Raw genomic sequence first — 26,638 nt, forward strand, 5'->3', positions numbered from 1 at the left:
AAAGAAGCTCATAACTAAAAATTGGGATTGTTTAGAAGAGATTTGAATTAGTTGTAATTGAAAAAAGAATTTACTTCGTTGAGGAAGATGAACTTTTGCAATATAAATATAGTATAAAAATGTTTTATATAAATACACATCTTTGATATGTAGATACACAACTAAACATTTTTATACAATATCGACACATACATAACTATTTATACATTATATTTATTAAATAATATACATACAATTATAGTTGTTAAAATGTTCTTATCACTTGTACAATTACGTAAGAAGCCCGTTAATAAATGAACACATTATTGGTCCGACTAAATGTTATTTGGGCTAAAGTGGGTTGGACTGCAATGAACTAAAAATCGAATTATACCCACTCAATTCTTATTAAATTTAAAATTTGAATTTCATTTTCTTATAATTTGTTTGAATATCTAACAAAAAAATTTCCTTATCTATCTATATCATCTTTTATATCTATATCTATTTCTATCTATATCTATACTACCATAAAATCATGAACTTTCTAACTTTAATGTTAAATTATTGTAATACCCGCAACTAAAAACACTCAATACTCAATTAGTATATCTTCTATTTTATATTCATATTTATTTATTTATATTAAAAGCAAACACATTTTAATTTTAACATTGAAGGGTTGTGAGTTTTCTGATAAGTTGTGACTTTTTCGAAGGATTGTGCCTTTTCCGGTCTATAGTGACTTTTCTGAAAGGTTGTGACTTTTCCGAAGGGTTATGACTTTTCCAAAGAGTTGTCATTTTTCTGAATGTTGTGACTTTTCTAATAAGCATTTGTTCATACTACCATTTGATGGTTATAAATAGAGAGGTTTCCTCTAATTTTTAAACTATAAATTTTCTACGCTCCTTCTTCTTCCTAGTAAACCTCAAGCGTTATTTGTAGTTATTGAGCAAGTTCGAATTTTAACGAAAAATAAGATATCACACAAGTAATGTTTGGTGAACAAATTGTACCAATCATAATCTCTAAGCACACTAGGTTGCAAGCATTGTTACAAAGTTTAGCATTGTGAAGATGCTGAGGTGTATTTGATTTCGTGTATTTGAAAGTTGTTAAGTTTGTCTTGTCTCCAATTTTCGATATATTTTTCAAAAGAATGCTAATAATTTCTTTTCCCAAATGTATTTTTTACATAATTTATGGATTGGTTATAACATAAGCAATTTTATTTGCAAATTCTTTTGTGTAATCATAACATAAAAATATATTAAAAAAAACATATTTTGCTCTTTATTAACTTTCTATCCTTGCAATATTTTGATTTACTCTTTTTTTACCTACTCGTGGGTTCACTCAAACGTGGTTTCTGCTTATTCACTGATCCAATGATATTAAAAAAAGTCACTAAAAGAAACTTTTTCCCTCCAATAATTCAGATTTCATCTGTAGAAAATAAAGGATAGTTTCACGTTCATAATTTGAAAATAATTTTTAGAAGTTAGTGCTTGACAATAAATATCAGTCCAATAAGTTAATCATTCATTAATTCGTACTTGTATTTTCCTCTAAGGATTTTTATCACATATATACAGAGACACATGTGTCACTCAAATGTGGTTTCTACTTATTCACTATTCTGATCCAATGATATTAAAAGAAGGTACTAAAAGAATCTTTTTTCCTACCCAAATTCATATTTCATCTCTAGAAAATTAAGGAAATTCTTACGTTCAGAATTTGAAAACAATTTTGAGAAGTTAGTGCTTTGCGATGACAATAAATATCAGTCCAATAAGTTTTTCATTGTCACTCCCCGAGCCTACACTCTGGGCAGAACTGGCACTCGAGAACCATTGCTAGCCCCAAGCGAACCCTTGGCCTGGCTTAACTCTTAGTAGAAGACTTAAATGACAAGAAAAAAATCTCAAAAGATAGACTCATACAATAAACTTAGAATGTCTTAAAAGAAACATTCAACTAGACAAAATGGCAACTCAAGTCTCAACATCAATAAATGGAAAAGACTCGTGAACTAGCAATCACTAACTGTCTATGAAACCTCTAATAACTGAGATGGACGTCGGGACAAGACCCACGATATCCTAATGAACTAAAATGATAAAGTAATGAAAAGGGGAATCCTCCGAAAGCAACGAGGCTCACCAACAAATTTGAAGCTCAACTGGATCAATGAAGCGTTGGATGTTGATCCTGGTTACATGTATCTGCATCATAAAAGATGCAGGCCAAATGGCAACAGTACATTGAATGTATGAGCATGCCAGGGGAATTCTAAAACAAGACATAAGCTTGAAAGGAACTGAAAGAACATACCTGGTCTCAACTCAACTCAACTCATTTCAATATAAAGCAATAATATAAATGCAATATAAAGAAAAACTTCTAAAACATGGATAAAAACTCTGTGTATTGAAATGGTACAATAGTAACTCAGTTTGTATGCAAAGATACAATTTAAACTATGTTTGTATATGAAAATACAAGTAAACTCTGTGTATGTAAGAATACAAAATATCACTGTAGAAGTTTCTCTAACCGATAACATCACTATGAGTTATGTGATGATACAACGTCTTGCCTCACGCTGTCAGGGCCGTCCTATACCTTGCCGGAGGTATAGAACCTAACTACTAAGTGGATCCACTAGTCTATGCTGAAAAGCACTAAGGAATCATCTAAAAAGTATGATCATTTTCTACCCATGTTGGCTACACGGTTTATGGAGACCATGAATTATCTGGACTCAACTTGTTCCCAAATCGATGTTCAATACTACTCCCAAAAATATAACTAGCTCATATTTTTAAAAACATAACTTTTTCTGTGATTTGAGATAATTTATCAAAAATTAGCCCAAAGGCTCTCTTGGAAATCAGTGTTTCCTCTCTTGCTTAAATGTGAAAACATTTACTATTTACTGAAAACTAGCTCAAAGGCTCTTTTGGAAATCGGTGTTTCCTTTCTTGCTTAAATGTGACAACATTTACTCTTTGGGAATACATAGTTCTCATATACTCTTTTGAAGAAAATGAACTTCATTTGTTACTATTTACTCAACTCAAAACTCATGTCTTAAAACAAGTTTAAAGCATTTGCAAAAGACTTCTTGAAAAGACTCTATGAACTTTTTAGACTTGGCTCTTAACTTTTCTTGAATTGAGTTTATGGATTCAAGGTTATGATTCATGTTTCTGAATGATTTTTAGATGTTTAGAAGTCATTTAGAGTAGTTATAATCGATAGAAAGTGTTAGTACACTTTAGAAGGACTCAGACGGGCTAAACGACGAAAAATGGGTAGGGGCGGACCACCCGGGCGCACTGCTAGCGCTAGGGGTGTACATGGTCGGTTTGGTTTGATTTTTCATTAAAAAAAACCTATACCAATTATGTCGGTTTATTAAATCTAAAAACTAAATCAAACCACATAAAGTTAGTTTTTTTGGTTTCGGCTTTAGTCGGTTCTTTCGGTTTTTTTCGGTTTTTTGGTTTTTTACAACTATACGGTATTTGGAAAAAAGATCAAATATTTTTTCACTTACCTGTGTGATAAGCTAAACTTAAAAAATGTTAAATGAATAGAAATTTTTGAAAATATGGTAAAATTCACATGAGTACAATTTTTTTTTTTGGAAATATCAACGTTCATTATGTTAAATTAATAAGATTAAAGGCTAGAGGCAAATAGAATACAAAACAAAATATTTACAAAGTAAATTGTTAACTTCGAATTTGAAAAACTATAACAATATAATTGAAACTTCGGATCTTAATACAAAATAAAATATTTACAATTTTTACAAGCCCAAATTTGAAATAAAATATATAAACATTGAAAACTATAAACTAACTAAAAATATATCAACAAAGTAGATTATAAATAATATTTTTTTTATCTATAAATAAAATAAAATTATATATATATTATGTCGGTTTGGTTTGGGTTTGGTTTGACTTTTTTTCTTTTAATACCAAACCAAGAGCGGTCGATTTTTTTTTCAACTGCCAAACCAACCAAACCAAACCACAAATCGGTTCGTCGGTTCAGTTTGACTTTACGGTTTGGCTTGTACACCCCTAGCTAGCGCGCCACTCCAGCCACTCTGGCGCATCTGGGGCGCGCCGCACCAGCCCTTCCCCAGGTGTTCCCGACAAAATTTTTCAACTTGTTTTCTGATCTTAATTCGATTAAATTCAATCATTTTTCTCAATTTCTCTTTAGATTCACATACTTAAAATATGTACACAAGAATCTAACTCAAACAACTCTAATAATCGACACTAAAATCTCAAGAAAACTCCTCAATCTCAACACAATTCAAAAACGAAAGCAATTCAAGAACACACATCAAGAACATTCAAACTTTCAACTTTTTAGGACGAATTCACGTTGAATTAAACATATTTGGCACGTGGGTGAACGAACCCAACGCTAAGTGAACTCACATACCTCGTAGGGATTAACCCTTGGCAAAATCCACAACCAAATCGCAAGAACTTTGACGAATCTTGACCTTTTCTTCTCCTTTCTCCTCTTGAGTTCTTTCTCTAGAAACCCTAGCGTGAAATCTTTGAGTGCGTAAACTGAACCAATTCAGTTTAGACCCCTACTTAATTACCAAAAATGAAATAAATTAATTGGGTATGGAAAAGACCAAAATACCCCTTTAAAATCCGGTTAACTTTCCTTATCTAGACAGCCCAACTTCGAACAGTCATATCTCCCTCATACGAGCTCAAAAATTAGCAAACTCAGTGGCGTTGGAAAGATAATTCAAAGACCTTTCATTTGATATCTTATGGCCCACCTAACTCGTCTTGCACTGGAAGTTATGGTCATTTGAAGTTGACCCCAAACTCATACTTAACATAACTTTGCCAAATTTCAGATTTTTCATTCTTTCCAAAAAAAAAAAAGGTTCTTTCTAATTCTAGCTCTTTCAAATAGCAGGGTGTTACAATCAATTATTAATTCGTACTTGTATTTTCCTCTAAGGATTTTCATCACATACATACTTCAATATTATTTATATCGTTTTAAAACATTAATACTAATGAGCAAGAGATACATGTTTCACTCAAACTTGGTTTCTGCTCATTCACTATTCTGATCCAATGATTATTAAAAGAAGGTACTAAAAGAAAAAAAAAATTAACCCCAAATTCATATTTCATCTCTAGAAAATAAAGGATATTCTCACGTTCATAATGAAAACTATTTTAAGAACTTAATGTTTTTTTATGACAATAAATATCAATCTACTAAACTAATCATTCATTTATTCGTACTTGTATTTTCCTCTAAGAATTTTGATCACATACATACTTGAATATTATTAATTTCTATCATCTCAAAATATATATTAATACTAATTAGCAAGAGATACACGTGCAACGGACGTGTTCGAAAGCTAGTATATATAAAAAAAAAAACAATATTAAAAAAGAAATTAGACCAAATTTTTCGTGATTCAAACTAAATTGCATATTAATCCTGTTTTATAGTGGATTGAACTAAATGACTCGAATTATTAACCCATCCAAACATAAACAATTTTTTTAATTATTAATCAAAATTTATATAGCTTAACACAAAAACATAACATAACAAGTATTGTAGGGGTAATAATTGTAAGAAAGCATAATATATGTTTGTTACTAGGTAGTATTAGAATGAAAGGTGACATGATTGGTTGAATTCAATTGTCTTTTGATTCATATCATAGGACAAATGTAAATACAACCTGACTAATCTCATCCTCTCTGTCCCATGATTTATTCTGGTTAGAATTTGTTACATCAACTTGAAAATACTAGCATTTATGTTCCCTCTATCACTGGCCCAATCTTGACTATATTAGCCTCACATTAATGTGTATTTATGAGCTTTGTACTGAGATATAATTAAACCTCTCTGTAATATCGTCGTTTGTTCTTATGCTTTTTAATTGTTAAAACAAAATAATGACATAGCATGAAAGATTTGATTATGTGTTATATATAATGTTTTTAATACAATTTCAAAACCTTTTGTGGTTAATTGTGTTTGCATTTATTGATTAGTAGAGTCTTGATGGCTTCTTTCTAAAAAGTTAATTAGATAGTTTAATTGTAGCATGTGAAAATGAATTGCAACTCTAGAAGAAGTGGTGGGAGAAAGATGGGGGTTGTTTTTTCCCTATGAACTTTTGTATCTACTTTCGAGATCGATTAATTAAAATTCTTACTGGCAAATTTTACTTTAATATTTCATTTGTCCCTATTTACTTGTCCATATTTTCTCTTTTAGTTGTCCCTATTTACTTGTCCATTTTGACAAATCAAGAAAGGACAATTAAACCTCTCCGTATTTATGAGTTTTGCTCTAATATATAATTAAACCTCTCTGTAATATCATCGTTTGTTCTCATATTTATAAATTGTTATGACAAAACAATCACTTATTTATTATATTAAAATATTATTATTGAGAAGTCTGATTATATTTAATACAATCTCAAATCTTTGTGGTTGTATGTTTGTGTTCATTGATTAGTAGAGTCTTGATGCAGGTTTCTTTCAAAAGTTAAAAGATAGTTTAATTGTAGCATATGAAAATGAATCGCAACACTAGAAAAAGTTGTGAGAGAAAGGCGAGGATTGTTTTTTTCACACGATCTTTTGTATCTGCTTGTGAGTTTGATTAATTAAAATTCTTGCTAGCAAGTTTAACTTTAATAGTAAAACGCTTTACTAAGATATTTTTATTTTAAGAAATTAACTTAGAAACTCTAATTAAATACAAAAAGATATACTAACTTATTATCCCATCCCAATTAGTTTACCATCCTTTTTTTTTGTTTCTCACTCAGTGTTCAATATCCGCATTAGAATTTGAGTATTTCGGATTTCCACGGCGTAGGGCCCCATTTGGGGAAAGGGGCGAGTGCTCTCTATGAAGAATTTTTCTATATTCATAGCTCGAATATGAAATATCTGATTAAGGAAAGGACAACCTCATCCGATGCACCATGTGGTTAGTTTACTGCCTTTAGTCATGAGGAAGAGAGTAGAAACAGAATTAAATGAGGGGGGACATTAAGGGAAGAGTAAAATGCCCAATTCAAGGGGGAAAAAATAGATACTCATTTATTTTAATTATCATTTTTAAAAATATATGTCTTTAAAAAATATTAACAGATTTGATAATATAATTAAATTATTTCTATTTTATATATCTTAATTTTTTTTTTAAATGATAATTATTTTGAATAGTTTATTTTTTATAAGGATGACAAGTAAAATAAATTGGAACAAATTATAACAGTACTTGATCATGAATTTAGCACAAACATTTAATTTGTATTTAATCATATGAAGCAATCTCTTTATCTCAACCGTCAATTATTGTTTCCATTATTTGACAAAAAAAAATACCCTTAATTTCAACCGTTATTACTTATTAGCATTTAGATATTTGAATTATGATTTTTATGCAATAATATCATAATATTAAAAAAGAAATAAGGATCAATGGCCAGCCCCTCCTATTTCTGCATATAGGTATTGTTACATCACATTAATTAGTTGCATTTATACGATTATAAATTTGAATAATAATGTCATATATATAATTAATTATTATCAGCACTTTAATACTCTTTAATGTGCAACATGTTACTTTTCCATTGATGTTATATACATCGAACTTCTCACATTACTTAACCCTACATTTTTAATTCTTTTAGAAATTGATATCTTTGATTTCCAATACTCAATGAACTTCATCGTTATTTATCGCTCTTTTGTTAGTAACAAAAAATTGTTAATTTATCACCAAATAAAATTAGCGATGAATTTTATTATTTTACTATAAAATTTATTCATTGTTAATTAAATTCAGCTTTTTCTTAATAATGAATGTTATAAATTTCTTGTGGTGTATATATTTTCAATTGATTTTTAGAATTTTGGCCCCACTACAAGGTTTATATAAAGGGGCCAAGGGGGTTTTAAGACTGGATATATCATAAGGAAGAAAATCAGACTAATCAATTGATGTTTTACCAATTTTTGTGGGCATTCATCAAGATTGAAAATTTGAAAGTGACACAACATTTTTTATTTTATGATTAGTTTTTTTCGGTTCTTGTAATCGAAAATTAATCACTATTATGAAATTATAAATTTCGCACGCAAGTAAACATCTTTTTCAGCTTTTATAATCAAAAATCACTTACTATTATAGACTTTCAAATTTCGTGTCTTTTCAGTTCTTGTAATCGAAAAGTAATCATTATTATAAAAATTATAAATTTCGCACGCAACTAAAATTTCAAAATATTAACATAAATAAAGTTAAACAACATCAAAAGAAATCATTTCTTGAAAAAACTACCATTAGTTTTTTTTTTTCTTTTCATAAGAAAACATGACCTTTTTTCACTTGGCCCTTTTACATAGTCTTTTTTCTAAAGATAGAACAAGAACATACCTTAAACAAACCAACACTAATAAAACACTCCCTTCTACTTAATTTTCCAAGATCACCATACTTTCCTAGACTAGAAACAAACCTAATTAACCTAGAAATTCATCAACCCATAAAAATAAAAATAAAATAATACATAGCACTATAGAAGCTCCAAATTTCCCTTCTTTCATTTTTTCATTTTTTTTTAAAAAGTCAAAATGGAGCTCATATAGTGCTATTTATAGAAAGTCGAAAAAAGCGATACAAGGGTTTTAGTTTTTCATATATATTTTTTTTTAAGGTGGGGGCAGGACGGCGATATTGTAGACCTAGTAATAATACGAGAATCTGATGGATTTGATCTTGACCGACCCAATACTTCTTATTTTTTCTCATACATAACATCAAGCAAACAAGTACTCTTGCATTTTGGGCACCTTGGTGGATCATTAACTCCCGATAACATAACATACATAAGACACCTTTGACAACCAACCAACAGCATCGAAGTCACCGCTTCGGGGCTGTTGGAACCACGTTGACCCCCCGACGAATCATCAGATGACACACATGAATTCGTCGGGGACATGGTCAATGACCTTGTCGGCGACTCCACTTGTGGCGCCACGTGGTTCACTCTTGGTGGTGGTGACAAATTCAATTTTAGATCAAGCCTTGAACCATTTCCATTTCTCCTGCTCATTCTAAAATCAAACCAAAAAAAAAAAAAAAATTAATCAAAGAATTTTTACGATATCAAGTCATTCACTTAAAAAATAATAATTCATCTGTTATAACAAGTAAAATCACATTAATAATATAAATTTCTTAAATCAAAGACCCCAAAAGAAAGAGTTGAACTAAAACAACAGTATATATATATATATATATGATATCACATCATTTAAAATTATAATTTTAAATAACTTTTTTATAGCGAATATGAAGAACATAATAAGTAACTTGTTATAACAGGTAAAACAATATTTGATGATGTAAAAATTTCAAAAATTGAGGAATCAAAAAGAATAACAAGATTTTTTTAATACCTTGAGATCGAAGTGAGGGATTTTTGTAGTCGGAACGATACGGCAGAGTACGGAGGAGATATGACCGGAACCACCACAAAGATAAACAATTAGTTATACTTATTTTGTGGTCCTAGATGATGATTTTTGGACTTGTAAAAGGCCATATTATATAATGGGAACTATTGAAGGTAGAGATGAGATTGCTTTTAAAGCTTAATTAAATTATAGGGAGAGGGGTTGGAGAACAAGTAAGACTTTTAGTGAGAGAAATTAAGAGAGGGAGAGAGGGAGTTGACAATAAATCAATTGAATGAATTAATTGAAAGATGAATAAATTATTTTCATTTTCCTGTTCAGTGTTCGATATCCATTTTTAGTATTGATTAAGACGTTACATGCAAAAGACATTACGTGCCAAAGACGTGCGAAAGCTCAAATTCGAAGTCTTTGATCAAGAATTAAGGAATACTTACTTAAAAATGAAGCAAGAATTCTTAGTTTATGAGTTCTGAATCACAATTATATTTGTTTGCTATTATTTTATATGTATAAAAAAAATTAGCAAAAAATATTAAATTCTGTTGAAACCGTAACTAAAAGAGCTTGCCACCTCACCATAAAAATTTGCTAGTTTAAATTGAGGGGTTGTAAATTTATTAATGGTTGGAAAAATGCCAAGATGGTTTGCTGAAAAAGGAAAATTGGAGTAAATATTTTGCAATTAAAACTATTAAGTGCATACAGTGCTGGGAAAATTAAAGGGGGGTTGGGAGAGGGAATTCATTCATTGCATGCTAAAGAGAGTTGGTCAATAGTGATAAAAGGTGTATATACGGAGCGGAGCTAGAAGTTCAGATACGAGTTTGATTGAATTTAATAATTTTCGCTTAAATAGTATTATTATTTTAATAATTTATTAAATATGTACTAATATTTAATTTAGAACTCAGATTTTAACACTTGATTCAAAACCTATAAGGTTAAAATTCTGGTTTCGACTACGTGTATATAACAATTGTCACTGTGTGTTTGTGTGTGTTTTCTTGGTAAATCTATAGATACACAATACATACAAAACACAAGAAAATTTATAACATAGTATTTAAAGCTTCCAACTAAATTTTCTAACAAATCCAAACCTCACTCATATTAATTTTCAATAGCTATCCATTATAAATTCAAGAGTAACGTATCATGATGGGCTTGTTTATTAATTAATGACATGAAATTAATAGGTCATGTTAAACACATCTTCCCAATTTTTATTTATTTATTTACAACATTAATTTTCCTCCGTCCAAATTAAGTTAGAATCAATTATAAATCGTTATTAATCATATATAAGTGTAATCCCCCCCCCCCCCCCCCGCGACACTTTTTCATAATTTTAGTGTATATTTAACTATTTCCTCCTGTCACTTTTGAATGACTTTCTAGTCGATTAAAAACAGTTCAAAATAATTGTCATTTTTATTGTTATTATATATATCAAGAAAGCTTTTTTATTATTATTTTTATTTTTTATGAACTTACTGTTGCTATAGTAAATTGTGAACAACTTTGTATATTCACTAGTAAATTTTTCAATAATTGTGGGACACATTATAAAATCATTTTAAAAGAACAGGAGGAAGTAAATTATTTGGGTGATTGATAAATATATACTATTTGTTACCAGTTTTAATAGGGTTGGCGTGATATTATTAGATTGAAATTATTTATGGCGATTTATTATGAATTACTGTTTTATTGAAAATACATTTGTGACACCACCAAAATTTTTTTATATAAGCGGCTTAAATATTACTTGATTTATTCGTCACAAATTATCTGTCATATTTCTCTTTTATATGTTTGTTAAAAAAAACATTAATCAAAAGAAAACTTTAATTATTTTACTATCATTTATAATATGATATTATTAGAGAGTTAATTTAACATGATGGAGAGAGTAATATTCTCATACTGGTCCACTATTTATTGCACCTTAATATATTTGTTGAAATTATGATGGTTGAGTTTTCATATCTGATTAATTCATGTGATAATATATGGCTGCAAAGGTTGGTGGAAATCAACAAAAGGATAATATAAAGGCAAAGTTACAAAATTTGATCGCTCGATCAAAAATATTAATATCTATTAATTATATACTAGAACTTTTGGTTTCTAATTACTGGTAAACTAATTATATATACTAATTATACATTGCATTTGCAGTGTGTAATTGAAGTAAAATTCAATTTATATATTTAAAAATATGCAGTGTATAATTGATGAATAACCATTAAATTGTGTATAGTTGGTGTATATTCATGATATATGAATTATACATTTATTATACACTAATTATACACCTATTATCATTGCATTCACCTTCCCCAAATATATATATATATATATATATTCTTGATTGCTAATTGGATTAATTATTCTTGATTTTCTTAATTAAATTGTACTATGTTATTAGTCCTTTATAGATATGTAAGAAATATATATGTTATATTTGAATTGTTTTTAAAAGTATACTTTCCTCGAAATATTGAAGTGACAATATAAGTCTTAACATAATATATGAGTAATGACATGATATAGCGGTCAATAATTCATAAAAAATGCCATAAAATTAATTATTTTTTGTATCATGGTGAATAATATTTCTTAAAAAATGAATTTCTTCACACTAAACAACATGAAGATCGTGTCGCATTGACGCAATATTATTATTATTATTCTTAAAAATATATAATTTTATGATTAAAAAAATGCCATAAAATTAATTATTTTTTGTATCATGGTGAATAATATTTCTTAAAAAATGAATTTCTTCATACTAAACAACATGAAGATCGTGTCGCATTGACGCAATATTATTATTATTTTTCTTAAAAATATATAATTTTATGATTAAAAAAATGCCATAAAATTAATTATTTTTTGTATCATGGTGAATAATATTTCTTAAAAAATGAATTTCTTTCATACTAAACAACACCAAGATCGTGTCACATAGACGTAATATTATTATTATTTTTCTTTAAAATATATAATTTTATTTAACACTCAACTGTTAGAATCATGAATGCAGATCTATCATCTACCTATGGATTTTATCGTAATCAATTTCGTGTTATTTTAATTTTTTTTTATCTAATTCCTATTAACTACACAAGAAAACAAGAAAGTCAACTATGCATGTACTAGCATTTACTATTAGTTTGAAGTTTGATTAATAAAATGATTATCATGGAAAAATGGAATTGTATTGAAGAGTTTTCTAGTTTGTGAGTATAGAAAAAATCTTGTTATGAGTGATTAGAAATGGACTATTGTAATGTGTGAATTCTTAGTTAATCAGATTTCAATGTAGATATTCGACATCAGACATGAAATCGAAAAAAGAAGAATCTATCTTCGCATAATATTATAATTATTTTTGGAGTTGTATTGTAAATTACCTCTAAACTTAATTGATTTAGTAGGAAAAACAAATAGAAGAACTTCCTTAGCCAATAAATTTTAATTAAAAAGATTTTTACATGAATTATGATGAAAATGCATGTACATTATTGTATCATAAAGGATATAAAATGAGTTATAATGGAAGGGTTGAAGTTGATGAATTCCTATGTCGACTTCAAGTTAATATTATAATAATAATTGAGTTTACAATCAACTACTTAGTTAATTTCATAATATGCATAAAAATCACTAAATTTTTGTGAACCAATATACAAACTTCTACCTCCGCCCCTACTTATAATAACTTATAGTATCTTGGAATTTCCTTAATTTTATTGTGAAATGTTAAAAAGATTGAAGTGAACAACCAACATGTACATAAATTATCATAGAAGCCATTGATCTATTTTTTTTATAACAAAAATATTATTCAATTTGTCCAAGTATCATAGAGGGTTGTGACACTTAACATATTAAATTCAAAGTAATATTTAAACATGCAATTTGAAGTCATAATTTCAAATTCCCAATTGAAGAAATATCAACAAAAAAAAAAACTCACAATACAACTAGTCAATAAATTTGGTAGTAATTAAATCTGAATTTACTATAATTTCCTATGCAATATAATTTTAGGTAAAGGTCATCATGGCAAGATATACATGAATTTGAGTTAGTTTGGTATTAAGCAATTATATATGAGCAATTCAATGTTGACCTAATTGTTGTTTAATTGTCCTCGTTTAGTCATTAGCACCTACCTTTAATTCAATTGCAATGTCTATAGTAATTAGTACATTCAATTGGAGATAATTGTGAGACCGCTTATGCCAGGTACTTATTTTAGAGCCTCGATTAATTTGTATTAGGAATTTTTATACAAATAGTCAATTCAGGGATTATGTCTACTTTTCCAATTCTATATAAATAGATTTTTTTATATATATATTATATACACTGATTGTACACATATCATACATAACTATTTTTAGTTTGATTGGTTAACTTATGGCTATTTAGGTTAATTCTCCTCATGTAGATTGATGTTACGTAAAGCCCAATTTAAAAAGAAATTGCTTCCCGACTAAATTGAATCTACATTGTAATTACTTCAATATAAAAATAAATTAAAACCGAAATTTTCATATTCAATCCGAACGATCCAATCTTCCATCATAGTTGTAATGCAAGAAATTTTAAGCAGGTGACCGTGACATAAATGAATTATCTGACATTGTAAAAAAGTACTATTTTTTTTAAGCACTGGATCTTGGGGTGACTTGTTTCAGATACCATTAATTATCCATTTATTCTGTTTTTTTTTTTAATATTATTTTTTAAAAAAATAATAATAATTCCGTATAAGTAACTCTAATGAAATTATGACTTTGTCTGTATGATTTATTGTTTCTCAATTTGGTTTCTGCACCCACTTTTAATTTCGAAGTAAAAGTTCTGAAAATTAAAAATTAAATATTGAGGTGTCAATTATGAACCTCTTTAATTATACCAATAAATAAATAGCGGTCAGTGGACCCCACCTATTTTAAGTGAAACAGCTCTGTCTTTGTAATAATTATAAAAATTTGATAAGTTGTGTACTTTCAATAATAATATTTGAGTCTTAATTGCAATTAATGAAAATATGATGTTACTATTTTCTGTTACTTCTTACTCTTATACTATGTTGTAATTTTTTAAAAATCGTTAGTTTTAAATTATTATTATATTGTGTACTGTAATTTAATTATCACATTATTTTATTATCGACATTGTTCTTTTTTTTAGGCGCTATACTTGAGTTAAGGTCTTTTAAAAACAATCTTCTTTCTTTCACGAGATAATGATAAAGTCCACTTAGTAAAGTTTCACGAGGCATATTATTATTGTAGTTGTTTTATATTGTTTGTTATTTTAAAATTTTAATACATTACAAAACATAAAAACATAATATTAACAATGTGCGAGATTTTAATAAATGCATTAATATAATTAAAAACACAATTATATGTTTGAGGAGAACATCTATGCAAGCAAGTAATTTTCTTTTTAAAATTATGTGATACAGTAATCTCAAGAAACTAAGTTTATAATTCTACCCTTATTTAATATTTTTTAGATAACTTTTCAATAAATGATATAAATCCATCTTTTATTTTTAATTTGTTTGTTGAAAATCTTTTTCAAAATCACATTTTATAGAGTAATCCAATGTGAGAATAATTAATCAATGTATAAAGTAATTACAATGAACATTAAATACTTATTAGTTTTCCTAGATTGATCAAATATCTATTTTCAAAACTAATTAACTATCAAGGGTATAATAGGGAGAATATTATAATTTATGCATTGATTTTATGAAACGATAAGTACTATAGACCAACTATATTTAGTAAGGATGACATATAAAAAGTAACGGAGAGAGAATATTTTAGCACTATTCTTATAGTGATAGCCAAACAACCTCTTTCACTTTGTTAGATCACTTCCAACTACACATCAAGGCAAGTTATAAGATTGCAGTGAAAATACAGTCTAAACCAATAGGAGATAACCCACAATGATAAAATATATGAAAACTGCAATGCCACATAATAATGAAAAAATTGCCATAAAAATGGAGAACGCGCGATCTTATTTTTGAAATTTTGGTGTTGTTTGCAATTAACTAAAAACAACTATGTAGCATTCATAAGATAATACAATTCTTAGATAGAATCTACAACAATTCACTAGAACGTTCATGTTTTGACGATCCTTGGATGCGCAAATTTGTGCTGTACCCATCTCTCAAGGATCAAACTCATAACGTTGCACTGAGAACTTTGTGAAGTAGATGGTATCACTCAGGAAAGTCGATCCAGATTTGAATGTTTCAAAGATGCCCGCGCCATCTGAATCTGCACCCCGATTAAACAAAATGTCAATTCAAATGAAACGAGGTGAAACAGAAAAGGTATTAGACAGTGCATGTAAGTGAAAATACTAGCATTGTCTGAGAGGCAAATATGTGAAAAATGTCGAACAAGAACTATTCTCTACCTGTATGTATATCCATGCAAGATTCTTTTTGATCCAGTCTCTCCCTCATCATATACTATCTCAATCTGCATCGAGAACAAACGAGTTAAGCATATGTAGAAAAAGGACCACATGGACATTATGAAGCTACGACAGGAATGCCAGATTTGAGAACTCCACTGGCATCTTAAACAAAAATGACATAGCAACATTTAGAAAGAAAAACAACTGATTATAATGCAACATACACTTTGAGATGGTTCCCATCAAAGCTTCAAAGTGATATTCTCACAATACTTAGTGACAAAGTTTTGACTATTAGCATACAACTGTCAAACTAAAAAGCATGCAAGTGAATCTGTGCAGGCTCCTCTACATAAGTTGTATGTACAAAACAAAGTAGTGACGTCTATCTTATTCTCTTTTTTCTCTTCCTTCCCGTGAATTCTTTTGTCGTTCAGAATTCTGCCAGCTAAAGAACTATATTATAATAAATATCATAAGACAGGATGCCAAAGAGTATAAGCCAACAATGTTCACAACTAACCAGATCCTTTTTTGTCAGCATGACAAACGAGACTCATATTAACTATAAGCCCCTAAAACATCACTAACACACCACCAGAAGAAGCTAAAAATGGGGCACATACTCTGCTGTACTCATGCCCTACATGTCAGTCAAGTGATGTGTAAATGCTCACAGGTTTACATGAAAGAGAGATCTATCTTTGTGTACATGGACAATTAAAGCACCATCTCAATATACATCAATTTTTCTTTCTTGATGCTGGACAAGACCAAGGTGCCACAATGTATCAGTTAAGTGACAATTATAAGGAATATTAAGGTTAAAACTTACCATTTATCTAAGCATAAAAGGAGCTCAGAGCAATTGGACAAGATCTAATCATGAGACAACTAGCAACATTGACAACATTGGCATGGAATTACAGCTGTCTTATAGTGCCACACCAATTAAAAAATCAAAATCTTTCTCACAAGTAAACGCCTTTGCTTTTGTTATGGGCTATTTTGCTGTGTTCCTTAGATAAACAAACCTAGATAAGTAAAGCTACATTTAAGACAGTAAAGCCAGCAACACATTTTTTTGCCAAGACAGTAAAACTAATACATAATGCACAAATGAACAATCAACTCTATTACAGGACACGACAAAGAAACGAGAAACAAAAAAAAAGAATCAATGCAATGTACGTACGCTCAACTCTAAATATTGAAGACAGTATTATGTCAAAATCTACAAACAGAATAGCTGGAAAGAACCCAAGAAAATGGTCAACCGACACATTAGAAAGTCAACAACAACAACATACCCCAGTATAGTCCTACAAGTGAAATGCAAATAATTGACATACTAAAGAAGTGAAAAATGCAAATATAACTTATATGCAGATTACCCCCTTCCCCTTGACCCCTTGCTATGCCTAGGAGGAGGCCCCTCCTGCTCCTCTTCTTCCCACCCTACAAAAGCTGGTGGAGGAGATGGTTCGTACCTTGAAGGCTTCCTTTTGAAGTGCCGATCATCATCACTGCTCTCATAATCCACACTCGCAGTGGCACTCTTCCTTGATCCAGTAGTCATTTTGTGCTCTCCATGATACCCATTTGTTGTGCCACCCCTGTGGCTCGCCGAAGAACTCACTGGCATTTCACTTGAGGATGGCACCTTTCGCTTCTTTGAAGCTGCTGCTGAATCTTCAGCTGGGAAACTGATACGAGAAAAAACACTCGCCTTCCTCTTATCAACGGATTTGGATTGCGGTTCAGATGGGCCTATGGAGGATGGTTTGGTGCTAGCTGAAGATTCTGAACGGTGATGGCTACTGCTACTGCGATGGGTATGCTCGCGCTGATGGCGGTCCTCATGGCGGTGGCGGTCCTCATGGTGATGATCGTCATAATCTTCATACTTTTTCTTGGAAGAAGGGCGAGGAAGTTCAGGGTCACGCGATCGACGGTCTGGAGACAGCCTCTCAGGTCGGCGGGGGTAATCACGGTCTGGTGATGGCCTCTCAGGTCGGCGGTGGTGGTCAAGGTCTGGCGATGGCCTCTCAGGTCGGCGGCGGTGGTCAAGATCTGGCGATGGTCTCTCAGGTCGGCGGTGGTGATCAAGGTCTGGCGATGGCCTCTCACGTCGGCGGTGGTCAAGGTCTGGGGAAGGCCTCTCAGGTTGGCGGGGACGGCTGGAGCTCGACGGAGCTTTCTGTGGAATCATCAATGAACATATTAATATCAACTATTGCAAAAACAAATAAGAATCAAAAACACAATGCAGGTCTAAAGCCATAAAAAAATTAGGAGATTAACGGTTATTCAAAAAAAAAACATTGAAGGAAATACACGCACTACAAAAGGAGAGGATATTAAATTTTACAACAAATTTTTTTCTTGAGAAAGAAATTTACATCTCTTTATTTATTTATTTGAGAACTGAGAAATTTACAACTCTCAACAATAGGCTCTTCAATTCAGGTTGAGTTTTCAAAAAAGGATTCCTCAGTTTGAGTTCTTTTTTCTGCACTTCGTTTTTCTTTTAATTTTAAGAGGTGTAGCAAATATTTAAAATCAATACACCTTCGTACATTTCTAGGGACCAATCAAATGTCACTCCATTTTTGTTATTTTGGAGTCCTATCCACTTCATCATTTTTGTCAAATTAGGCGAACAGTTTCATCATAAAACGTTTTTGCAATAGCCAAATCTCGATGCTGTTGGGAAAAGGTTTATTTTAAAAAAAAAAGAGGGACGTAAATAAGGGAACAAAATCACTTATCATCCACCACATCCAATGAACAGAAACCAGAAAAACGAACTAACAAAAAATATAAACCAACATCTTAATGGGTACTGTTCTGATAGCTCCTAAATTGAGCTCCAGTCAACTGCCCGGCAACAAAAAACTGCCACAATATCGTTTGTCATCAAGCAACATCAGGCATTCGAAAGGAGCACCAACTACGGTAGGAAGTCATATATCCCCTTTTGCATTATTGGAAACTGATCTTCAATACGCTCAATTGTCAAGAACCCCCTATCAAGGTAATCCAAAGAAATGTGCCCTGTACTTGTGATCTTAGAAAATTATCCTAGAAATTCAGTCTCCAAGACTGTTGATTTTGTTACTTTACATGTAATAGAAAGATGAAACTGGAAACTAGCTGTTAGCTGCTTCTTGGCTAAACCAAGCCAAACTTTTCCCATAACACACAGCATGTCAACTAAAATATAGGGCCAAAATAGCCAAGAATATTTGATGATCAAGATACATACAGATTTGGGTTTCAGGGAAGGACCATCAGCAGTGCTCCCAACTTCCCTTGCATGTTCCCTGTCTTTAGGGAACTCCCTGCTGGAAATGACAAAAGATATTATCAAACTGTCATTAAAGGTAATCAAAAGAGTAGAAGCAGAAAAGACAATGACGGTTGACAATAATAACCTACTAAGGAGGATACAAATAGATTGTGTAAATTGATAGCAACATGACTTCCAAGTATATAAAACCTAAGTTATACAGAAGCACTTGGAGTAAACAGAGCGCAAAAACCTCAATACTCAAAGCTCAACCATTGAACGTAATTTCAATATCATCCACCAAGATGAAATGAACCATGACATGTAAATTCTTTGCAAAACCTCAATGCATAGTGCTCAGACCACTGAATGTGATTTAACATCACCCACGGAAAGAGCACCATAATGTGCTGAGAATTAACAAGAATGGTCAAATTACCTCTCTCCACGTCTCTCGCTCTCACGCTTCCTTCTCAGATCAGCCTTTCTAGCCTCAAATTCTTCTCTGCTCATGATTGGTGGGCCAGCATTAAATCCCATCCCAAAGTCTGCTGCAAGGTCCCTAAAATTTGGTGGCCAATTTTATCCAGTCAGGTACCGCTAATCTCAAATGCGCCAACAAATATGTATACAGATACATTAATATAAAAGTAGTTAAACTACAATATGTGACCATTATCAGAAACTGCAAGAGAGAGACCCGAAAACATGTGAAAATACTTATCAGAGATTAAACAGAGAGAAGTTTAGAATAAAATACAATGGAAGTTATACCTCTGCATTGGAGGACCGAAAGGCAGCATAAAACCTTGTCCGCCAAATGGATCATGTGGTACGACAGGAGGCGGCATAAAGGGCACATCTAGAGGACCCATCCCATAAGGATTGTATGGCATGGCACCAGGATAAGGGGCTCCAAACCCATCTAGTCCAGGTTGCATGCCTGTCCAATATGGATTATAGGCAGCAGGACCCATAGACATCATATAATTCTCAGCAGCAAGATCTTGAGCAGCTCTCCACTGCATCTCAGCAGCAGCAGCTGCAAGGGCATCCAGTAATTTAGGAACTAGGAAGTGTACAAAGCTCCATCAAGAACGCAGACATAATAATCAAAGTTTTATTCCAAAAAATCTATCAATATGTGCACAAGAGGAAGGGAAATGAGTGCATACGGTTCAAAGCCATTCGTGTTTTTTTCTTCTTCTTTTTCTTTCCTGAAAACACAAAAGAAGAATATCTAGATGAGAACACTTCCCGATCCAAGGGAAGTAAGAAACCAAAGCATCTCCTCTAGGGTGCTCGGTAAGAAAAAAACAATAACTTGCGAATCCAAAGAGGTAAAACGAAAGAGCACCATTACCTGCCTCCCCAACTACAGGCTTTTGCTGAACCTCTTCATCAGCCAATGGAGCACTTCCCGGGGATACAGGTTCTTTAACACTAACGGACTCATGTGTAGCTTCAGAAACATCTGCAACCTTCAAAGTTCTTCCTCTCTCCAACATTTGCTGAGGAGCACTGCCATTCTTACCCTCTTCTGCAATCTCCTGGGATTTAGAATTTTCCTCCTTAAGAGGTGGAGGTGGTGGTGGTGGTGGTGGTAACAGCTCACCCTTTGAAGCTGCAGATTGTGAAGGAGATGGAATCTTAGGTGGGAGAATGCGCGCTGACTCCATATCTGGAAGATATAACAACAAAGACAAGACCTGAGCCTAATAAAAACATCGAGCAGATAATGGACTTGAACGAGAGAACAGTTCAGAGAGTTAGAACTGGTACTGACCTTGAACTTGGAGAGCACTACCCCCATGCTCTGCACTGCTATTATTTGATTCCAGTATTCTATTAATTGTATCCCTCAAGGTCTTGTTGGGTAACAGGTCATCAGCAAGTATATTTGTGGCCCCACAGACACACACCGACTTCGAGATGATATGATCCCTTATGCCTGAGGATCACCCTTGCAATCAGTTTGAAATTCAAGAATACAGGCACACTAAAATTGAATAGTAAAAAACCAAATTTCACTGTAGAAGCTACAACACTACACCCACATTAAACAGAAAACTCCTTGCATTTATAGCAAAAACTCTTTAAACAACACAACACTCAAATTAAACAGCTTGCTCCTTACATTTATCGCAGAAACTGGTAAAACAACACTTGCTTGTTAACACTGCATCTTTCATTACTTCTTTACACAAGGGACAATGAAGCTCTGGTGGAAGATCACCAACGGAACGTATAGAAGGCATCCCTTCAACTTCTCTTTCAAAAGCAGCCCTGCAACGAGTGGGCCAGTCATATACATTCTTGTTACAAGCAAACTCAATAATACCAACATAACACGAAATCTTACTCATTGGGCTTTAAAACAGCACTGGCACCACTTGGTAAAGCATATGAACCATCTGGGGTTGCCATTAACATGGACTTCGGAATGCCAGTTGGAGGTTTCACTTTCCTAATGTCAAAATTGGGGTCACCATTTGTTGGACAGTGCTGAATGAAATGCCCTGTAATGATTTATGTCATAATTGGTTACAATGACTCAGCATGCTAATAGCAGATTTCATAGACAATGACCACTAGGTGGATGAAAAATAAGAAGCATACCAGGCACCTTACAGCGATGGCATACATAGCCTGGTGGTGGTGTTTTCCGTTCCAACCCACCACCCCAACCTGGAAGAGCAGCATTCAATTTGAGCATACATAAAAAAAAAACAGCTAAATATTCAATTACAATTAGTAAATCATCTAACCAGTAGCAACATGAAAATTTAATACATACTTAAAAGCATCTTGACAGTTATCCAACCACATGGCAAGTCAAAGAAACTTGACGACAAGATCTTAAAAAGTTTCAACCTACAATTGGCTTGATGAGTCTTTTGTCATTAAATTTTACAAAAGAATGAAATGAAGGCATGTGGGACTGAGACCGGCTTAAATGGAGTGACTTGGACAGTAAGGATTCATATAGCCCGTCAACTTGCTTCGGATCAACGCATAATTGTTGTAATGAAATGAAGCCATGGAAAGACTACTATGTCAAGCTAGCAAACACTTAAGTGAACAATGTCCTTCAACCCAACACGGATAGGAAGATTCATAGTAGATTAACAGACAAGTTAGAGCGAATTACCAAAACCTCGCCCACCACGTCCACCCATCATTCTTCCACCTTGACCTCGTCCATAACCTCTACCAGCACCAAAGCCATCAGAGGGTTGACTGCATTAACACAAGGACCATAAGAATCATTTTCATACCAATATCATCACATATTAGGAAATAGTAACAGCTAATGCAATAAAAACACAGAGTCAAGTGTGCATGAACATTTTAAAAAGGAGAAAAAGGAAGCCATCCCACCTCTGCCAATCTAAGGCTGGAGTGTCAATTAAAGCTTTGATCTTACTCTCCTCATCAGCTTTACTTGGAGGAGGAGCATCCTGCACTTGGTTGCTTGACTGGACTGGTAATGCTTCAGGAATAGCATACAGATCATTTCCAAATTCATCCCATTCAAGATCTTCAGGCTACAAAATGGAAATAGATATTTCAGTATGCTTAAAGATCACCAGTTGTTACGACTACAATCACCAAGACTCTCCTAATGCAGAGTGTTATGGGCGCTTACATATTTGGTGGCAGATGACTCCCCTCCCACAAAATTACTTCTAACTGCTTGAGCCTCCTCAGATCGGTATTCTACTTGGGGCCTGCAGAAAACACATCTTGGTCATATTCAAAATAGCTATTATGGCACAGCCCAAAAGACAAAAGCAGTATAAGGACATATGATTACCAATTCCCACCCTGGGGGGAGGGGGGAGGAAAAAGAAGCTTTGAACACCATATTCAACAAAATGCAAATGACGGCATCAGCATCTATTCTCCCCCCGTACACCTCCCCCTTTCAACCACCCTCCACACAGTGCAAAGGCCTATACCCACCCCACCACCATTCTACAATCTTCACAAGGGAAAGGAAAAAATAAAAGAAAAAGGATCTTGAGATTTAGTAAACACCCCACCACCAGCTCCAAGAAGAAGAGAAACCCACGCAACTCTTTTCTATGGAATAAACAAGGTAACCAATCCAGGTAAACTGTCTTTTCCCAAAGATTTTGAATTCTCAAAGATTAAGCAGTATTTGTATTCATAAACCTAACAGATGAGAGTCAAAAGGATCAAGATTAATACTCGTCTGGTTCTGTTACAGGTGCAGTTACTATGGGCATGCGAGGTCGTCCAGGAACGCGACGAATCAAAACACTAGTATTTTTGGGAATCAAGGTGTCCTCATCAAGATATTCTGAAATTGCAAAAAGAGAAGACAAAACACATAAAGCCCTGTAGAGTTCACAAACATATGGATGGAAATACAAATTATGCAATCAATTTGGCATGATCCACCATTCAAGCGCCTTAATCAAAACAAACTATTTGTCGAGCACTATATTCCTTACAAAGGATCAACTAGACCATGAGATTTGCTGTGTGACATCAACCTTGAGTGAAATAGGCTCTTTACATAATACCTTTTTCCTCGGCTAGCACTAGTAAGGTACATATTGTGTGCAAGGTAGTACATTACATAGTAGTATTGGTTAAGTTCTTCAACGACTACTATCAAATAACCAAGTTTAAGGTAAATGCTACACAGGACGATATGGTACTAGCTCAAGTGTTACAAACCCTAAAACTAAAACATTAACGAATAGACAACTCTCCTTTTAAATCAGTATAATTATGTAAGCCAACCCATTAAGATGAGATGCCAGAATTATATTTCACCAAAGAGAATGAGAACTACAATCAGACATTTTTACAATGCAAAGGTCCTTTAAAGAGTCAATGCATCATCCTTCTCATTTCAAAGGCATAAATTAGCAACTCAAAATTAAATCGAATCACTGTGATCATCTTCTTGACTGTTAAAAGCCACTTCTTTTTTTTGAAAATGCTTGAATATAAACAGCACATACTAAAGTACCTAAATGTATTGATAGCAGAGAGTTGATAATTAAATCAACCAAAATAACTCCCCGAGAAACACCTCCAGAACAATGCCTGAGTTACACTAAACCCCAAGGTCAATGTCACACAACAACTTGCGCAATACTACTAGAAATGCAACTAGGAATGCACGAAAATGACTAACTATATTGAAGCTAACCAACCTTCGTTAGACTGGGCGTTGGTGACAACGAGGTCAAAATCTGTACCCCTGCCCAGATGCTTGGATTCAAATATTTTTTCTTTCAGGTTACCAACAGTAATAAAGTGACCGTCAATTGGAATTGAATCATAATCTTTCGCACTTTTAAACTTAAAATAAACTGACATAGCTCTTTTTTTCTTAAAATTCCTTTTTTTCCTCAAACAATCAATATAACAACAAAGAGGCCGATCAAAAAATTATAATAGGCCTGATATTGAACTCAAAGAAAATTGATATAAAGTACAAAAATATTAAAAGCTCTTTTTTCTAGCTCACAACTTCTCTTCAATAACTCAGGAAAATCAGTCAAACCAAATTCCTCCAATAGATTAGTTGAACATCCTCCACGAGCAAAATAATCCGCAAGCTTCACTCAGCAGCAATATCTAAAGGCGTGCTTATTAACCAAAATCAAACCACTGCTACCGCTACTCCTTCGACTGGGGACGACCTCGATCCGATCTATCAAATCACGCCGAACGTCTCTCTTAGCGTACACACTTGAGGAGGTTGATGATTCTATCCGATAAACTCAGGAGCTGATTCTATGGGTTTATAGAACACCGGATTCTTCAGATCGATTGAATTGAATTCTCAATCAGCGCCGACAGACCGAACATAAACCTTCAATTCTTCTGAGAACAGGAGAGTTTTCTCTACCGGAAAACGTCAATTCCACTTCGCGCACGGTGAACTCATCGGAAAATCCGTTGAATTCCGAAGCGAATCGAACGGAAAACTGAAGAGAAAGCCAAAAGAGTAAAGCTTTATGGGGGGGTGTCGGAGCTAGGGTTTCCACGGATGAGAAACTGATTGATTGTCGGGGTGAATTTGGGGATGAATTCCAGGTTTTATACAATTCAATAAAGATCTCTGTTACAGATTAGTCCATGTAGGTTTACTATTTTCAATTTAAGCCCCAAATTTTTGTGGAGGCAGTTGTTTTGAATAAAAAATCCACATTATTTAATTTCGTTTTAGTAGCAAATTGTTTTCTTATTATTTATTTTAATTTAATTAATTAATTTAGTTAATTATTCTCTAGTGTATCTATATCTATTTGTTTTCTTATTTATGATTTATTGATATATTTTTAAGGTGTTTTCTTCATAGTCAATTACTTAACTAATTCTTTTGCTTCTTTGTTGACTGATTCAAAAAAATTATAGTGCATTCTACTAATACGATATATATGTAAGTAGTTCTATTTTTCTGACTATGAAGAAAATTAGTTATATATATGTTATGACCCTCAAGGTCATTTTCTTAGTTTTTCTATAGCTATCATAAGTTATTTATGATTTATTGGGATGGTCACCGGGCAATTCGTTAAGTTTTTATGCAAGTTTCCGAGTTTTGAAGCTTCAAAAGTCTAAATGGATGTTTGGTTGAGGTCCCAAGGCTTCCAAGCTCGTTTCAAGCTACCTTGTGATTTTTTTGCTAAAATGAAGCATTGGGTGTGAGATTTATCTTTCTTCAAGATGACTTTCGTTAGAAGTTTCAATAGCTTCATTGAGTCTGAAATAACGAATCTGATTAGGTATCGTATTCAATTTACGTTCATGGAATTATGAATAAATCCTGAGTGCCTACCCGATATTTGGGATTTTAATCCAAGTCTACTGATGCACCAACTGTTAATGCAGCTGCTTTCGTAGAGCCTGACTCACTTTGGCAAAGCCACTTTCAACTCAGTTGACCTTTGCTCTTGCAGAGCTTGATCGCTCTTGCGGTCTTGTTCCAACGGAGTAGGATCCACTCATGCAGAGCTGACTAACCATGTTAACCATTGCTATTGGATAGCTTTTTGGCATCAATAATGTTGCCCCAACGACCTTTGGTTCACCGAAATGATGATCGCTAATAGTTATATATATTTGTCTCTTCTCTTCATCCTTCTATTGAAATGAACAAGAGTTGGAGTTCAGTTCTAGGGCAATTTCTTTGAAATTGTGGTGTTTGAGTTGGGATTAGCTTCAGAAAGCTATTGGAGTCGTTTTCACGCTTCGAAATCCGTCTTCGTATGGTTTGTAGAGGGTAGAGTATACACATACCTTATCATCATCTCATAGAGGTAGATAACTTGCCTCTGAAAGACCCTCAACTCAAATG

General features: G+C 32.7%; 2 protein-coding genes across 3 annotated transcripts in view; both read right to left on the bottom strand.

The window, feature by feature from the left end:
* The window catches only part of LOC125807089 (4-hydroxy-tetrahydrodipicolinate synthase, chloroplastic), a 178,691-nt gene that overhangs the window by 16,789 nt on the left and 135,264 nt on the right, over positions 1-26,638 (bottom strand). The gene's annotated exons all lie outside the window — the stretch shown is intronic.
* LOC125807056 (E3 ubiquitin ligase PQT3-like) lies at positions 15,619-25,345 on the bottom strand. Of its 2 annotated transcripts, none has more exons than XM_049486812.1 (17): positions 24,486-25,345; positions 23,506-23,617; positions 22,940-23,021; positions 22,672-22,838; positions 22,442-22,530; positions 21,910-21,978; positions 21,653-21,809; positions 21,428-21,576; positions 21,077-21,241; positions 20,654-20,971; positions 20,466-20,507; positions 20,065-20,332; positions 19,730-19,852; positions 19,267-19,345; positions 17,489-18,198; positions 15,996-16,060; positions 15,619-15,853 (listed from the first exon to the last, which is right to left on the bottom strand). In XM_049486812.1, exons 1-16 carry the CDS (start codon positions 24,649-24,651, stop codon positions 16,051-16,053), a joined length of 2,706 nt encoding a protein of 901 aa, XP_049342769.1. In that variant the 5' UTR covers positions 24,652-25,345; the 3' UTR covers positions 15,619-15,853; positions 15,996-16,050. The 2 variants fall into 2 exon arrangements, with proteins under 2 accessions (XP_049342769.1, XP_049342770.1); XM_049486813.1 differs by having other exon boundaries at positions 15,760-15,853; positions 19,267-19,342.

This window comes from Solanum verrucosum, unplaced genomic scaffold (assembly GCF_900185275.1).
Source record: "Solanum verrucosum unplaced genomic scaffold, falcon-dt-bn FXZP01000196.1, whole genome shotgun sequence".
Lineage (NCBI taxonomy): Eukaryota > Viridiplantae > Streptophyta > Magnoliopsida > Solanales > Solanaceae > Solanum > Solanum verrucosum.

Excerpts from the sequence above, each read along its gene's own strand:
- LOC125807056 (XM_049486812.1), bottom strand. The coding sequence starts at position 24,651 with ATGTCAGTTTATTTTAAGTTTAAAAGTGCGAAAGATTATGATTCAATT. Across the intron at positions 21,979-22,441 it reads ACGTGGTGGGCGAGGTTTTG|GTTGGGGTGGTGGGTTGGAA; the intron begins GTAATTCGCTCT and ends CTGCTCTTCCAG. Across the intron at positions 21,242-21,427 it reads TACCAGTTTCTGCGATAAAT|GCATAAGGGATCATATCATC; the intron begins GTAAGGAGCAAG and ends GGTGATCCTCAG.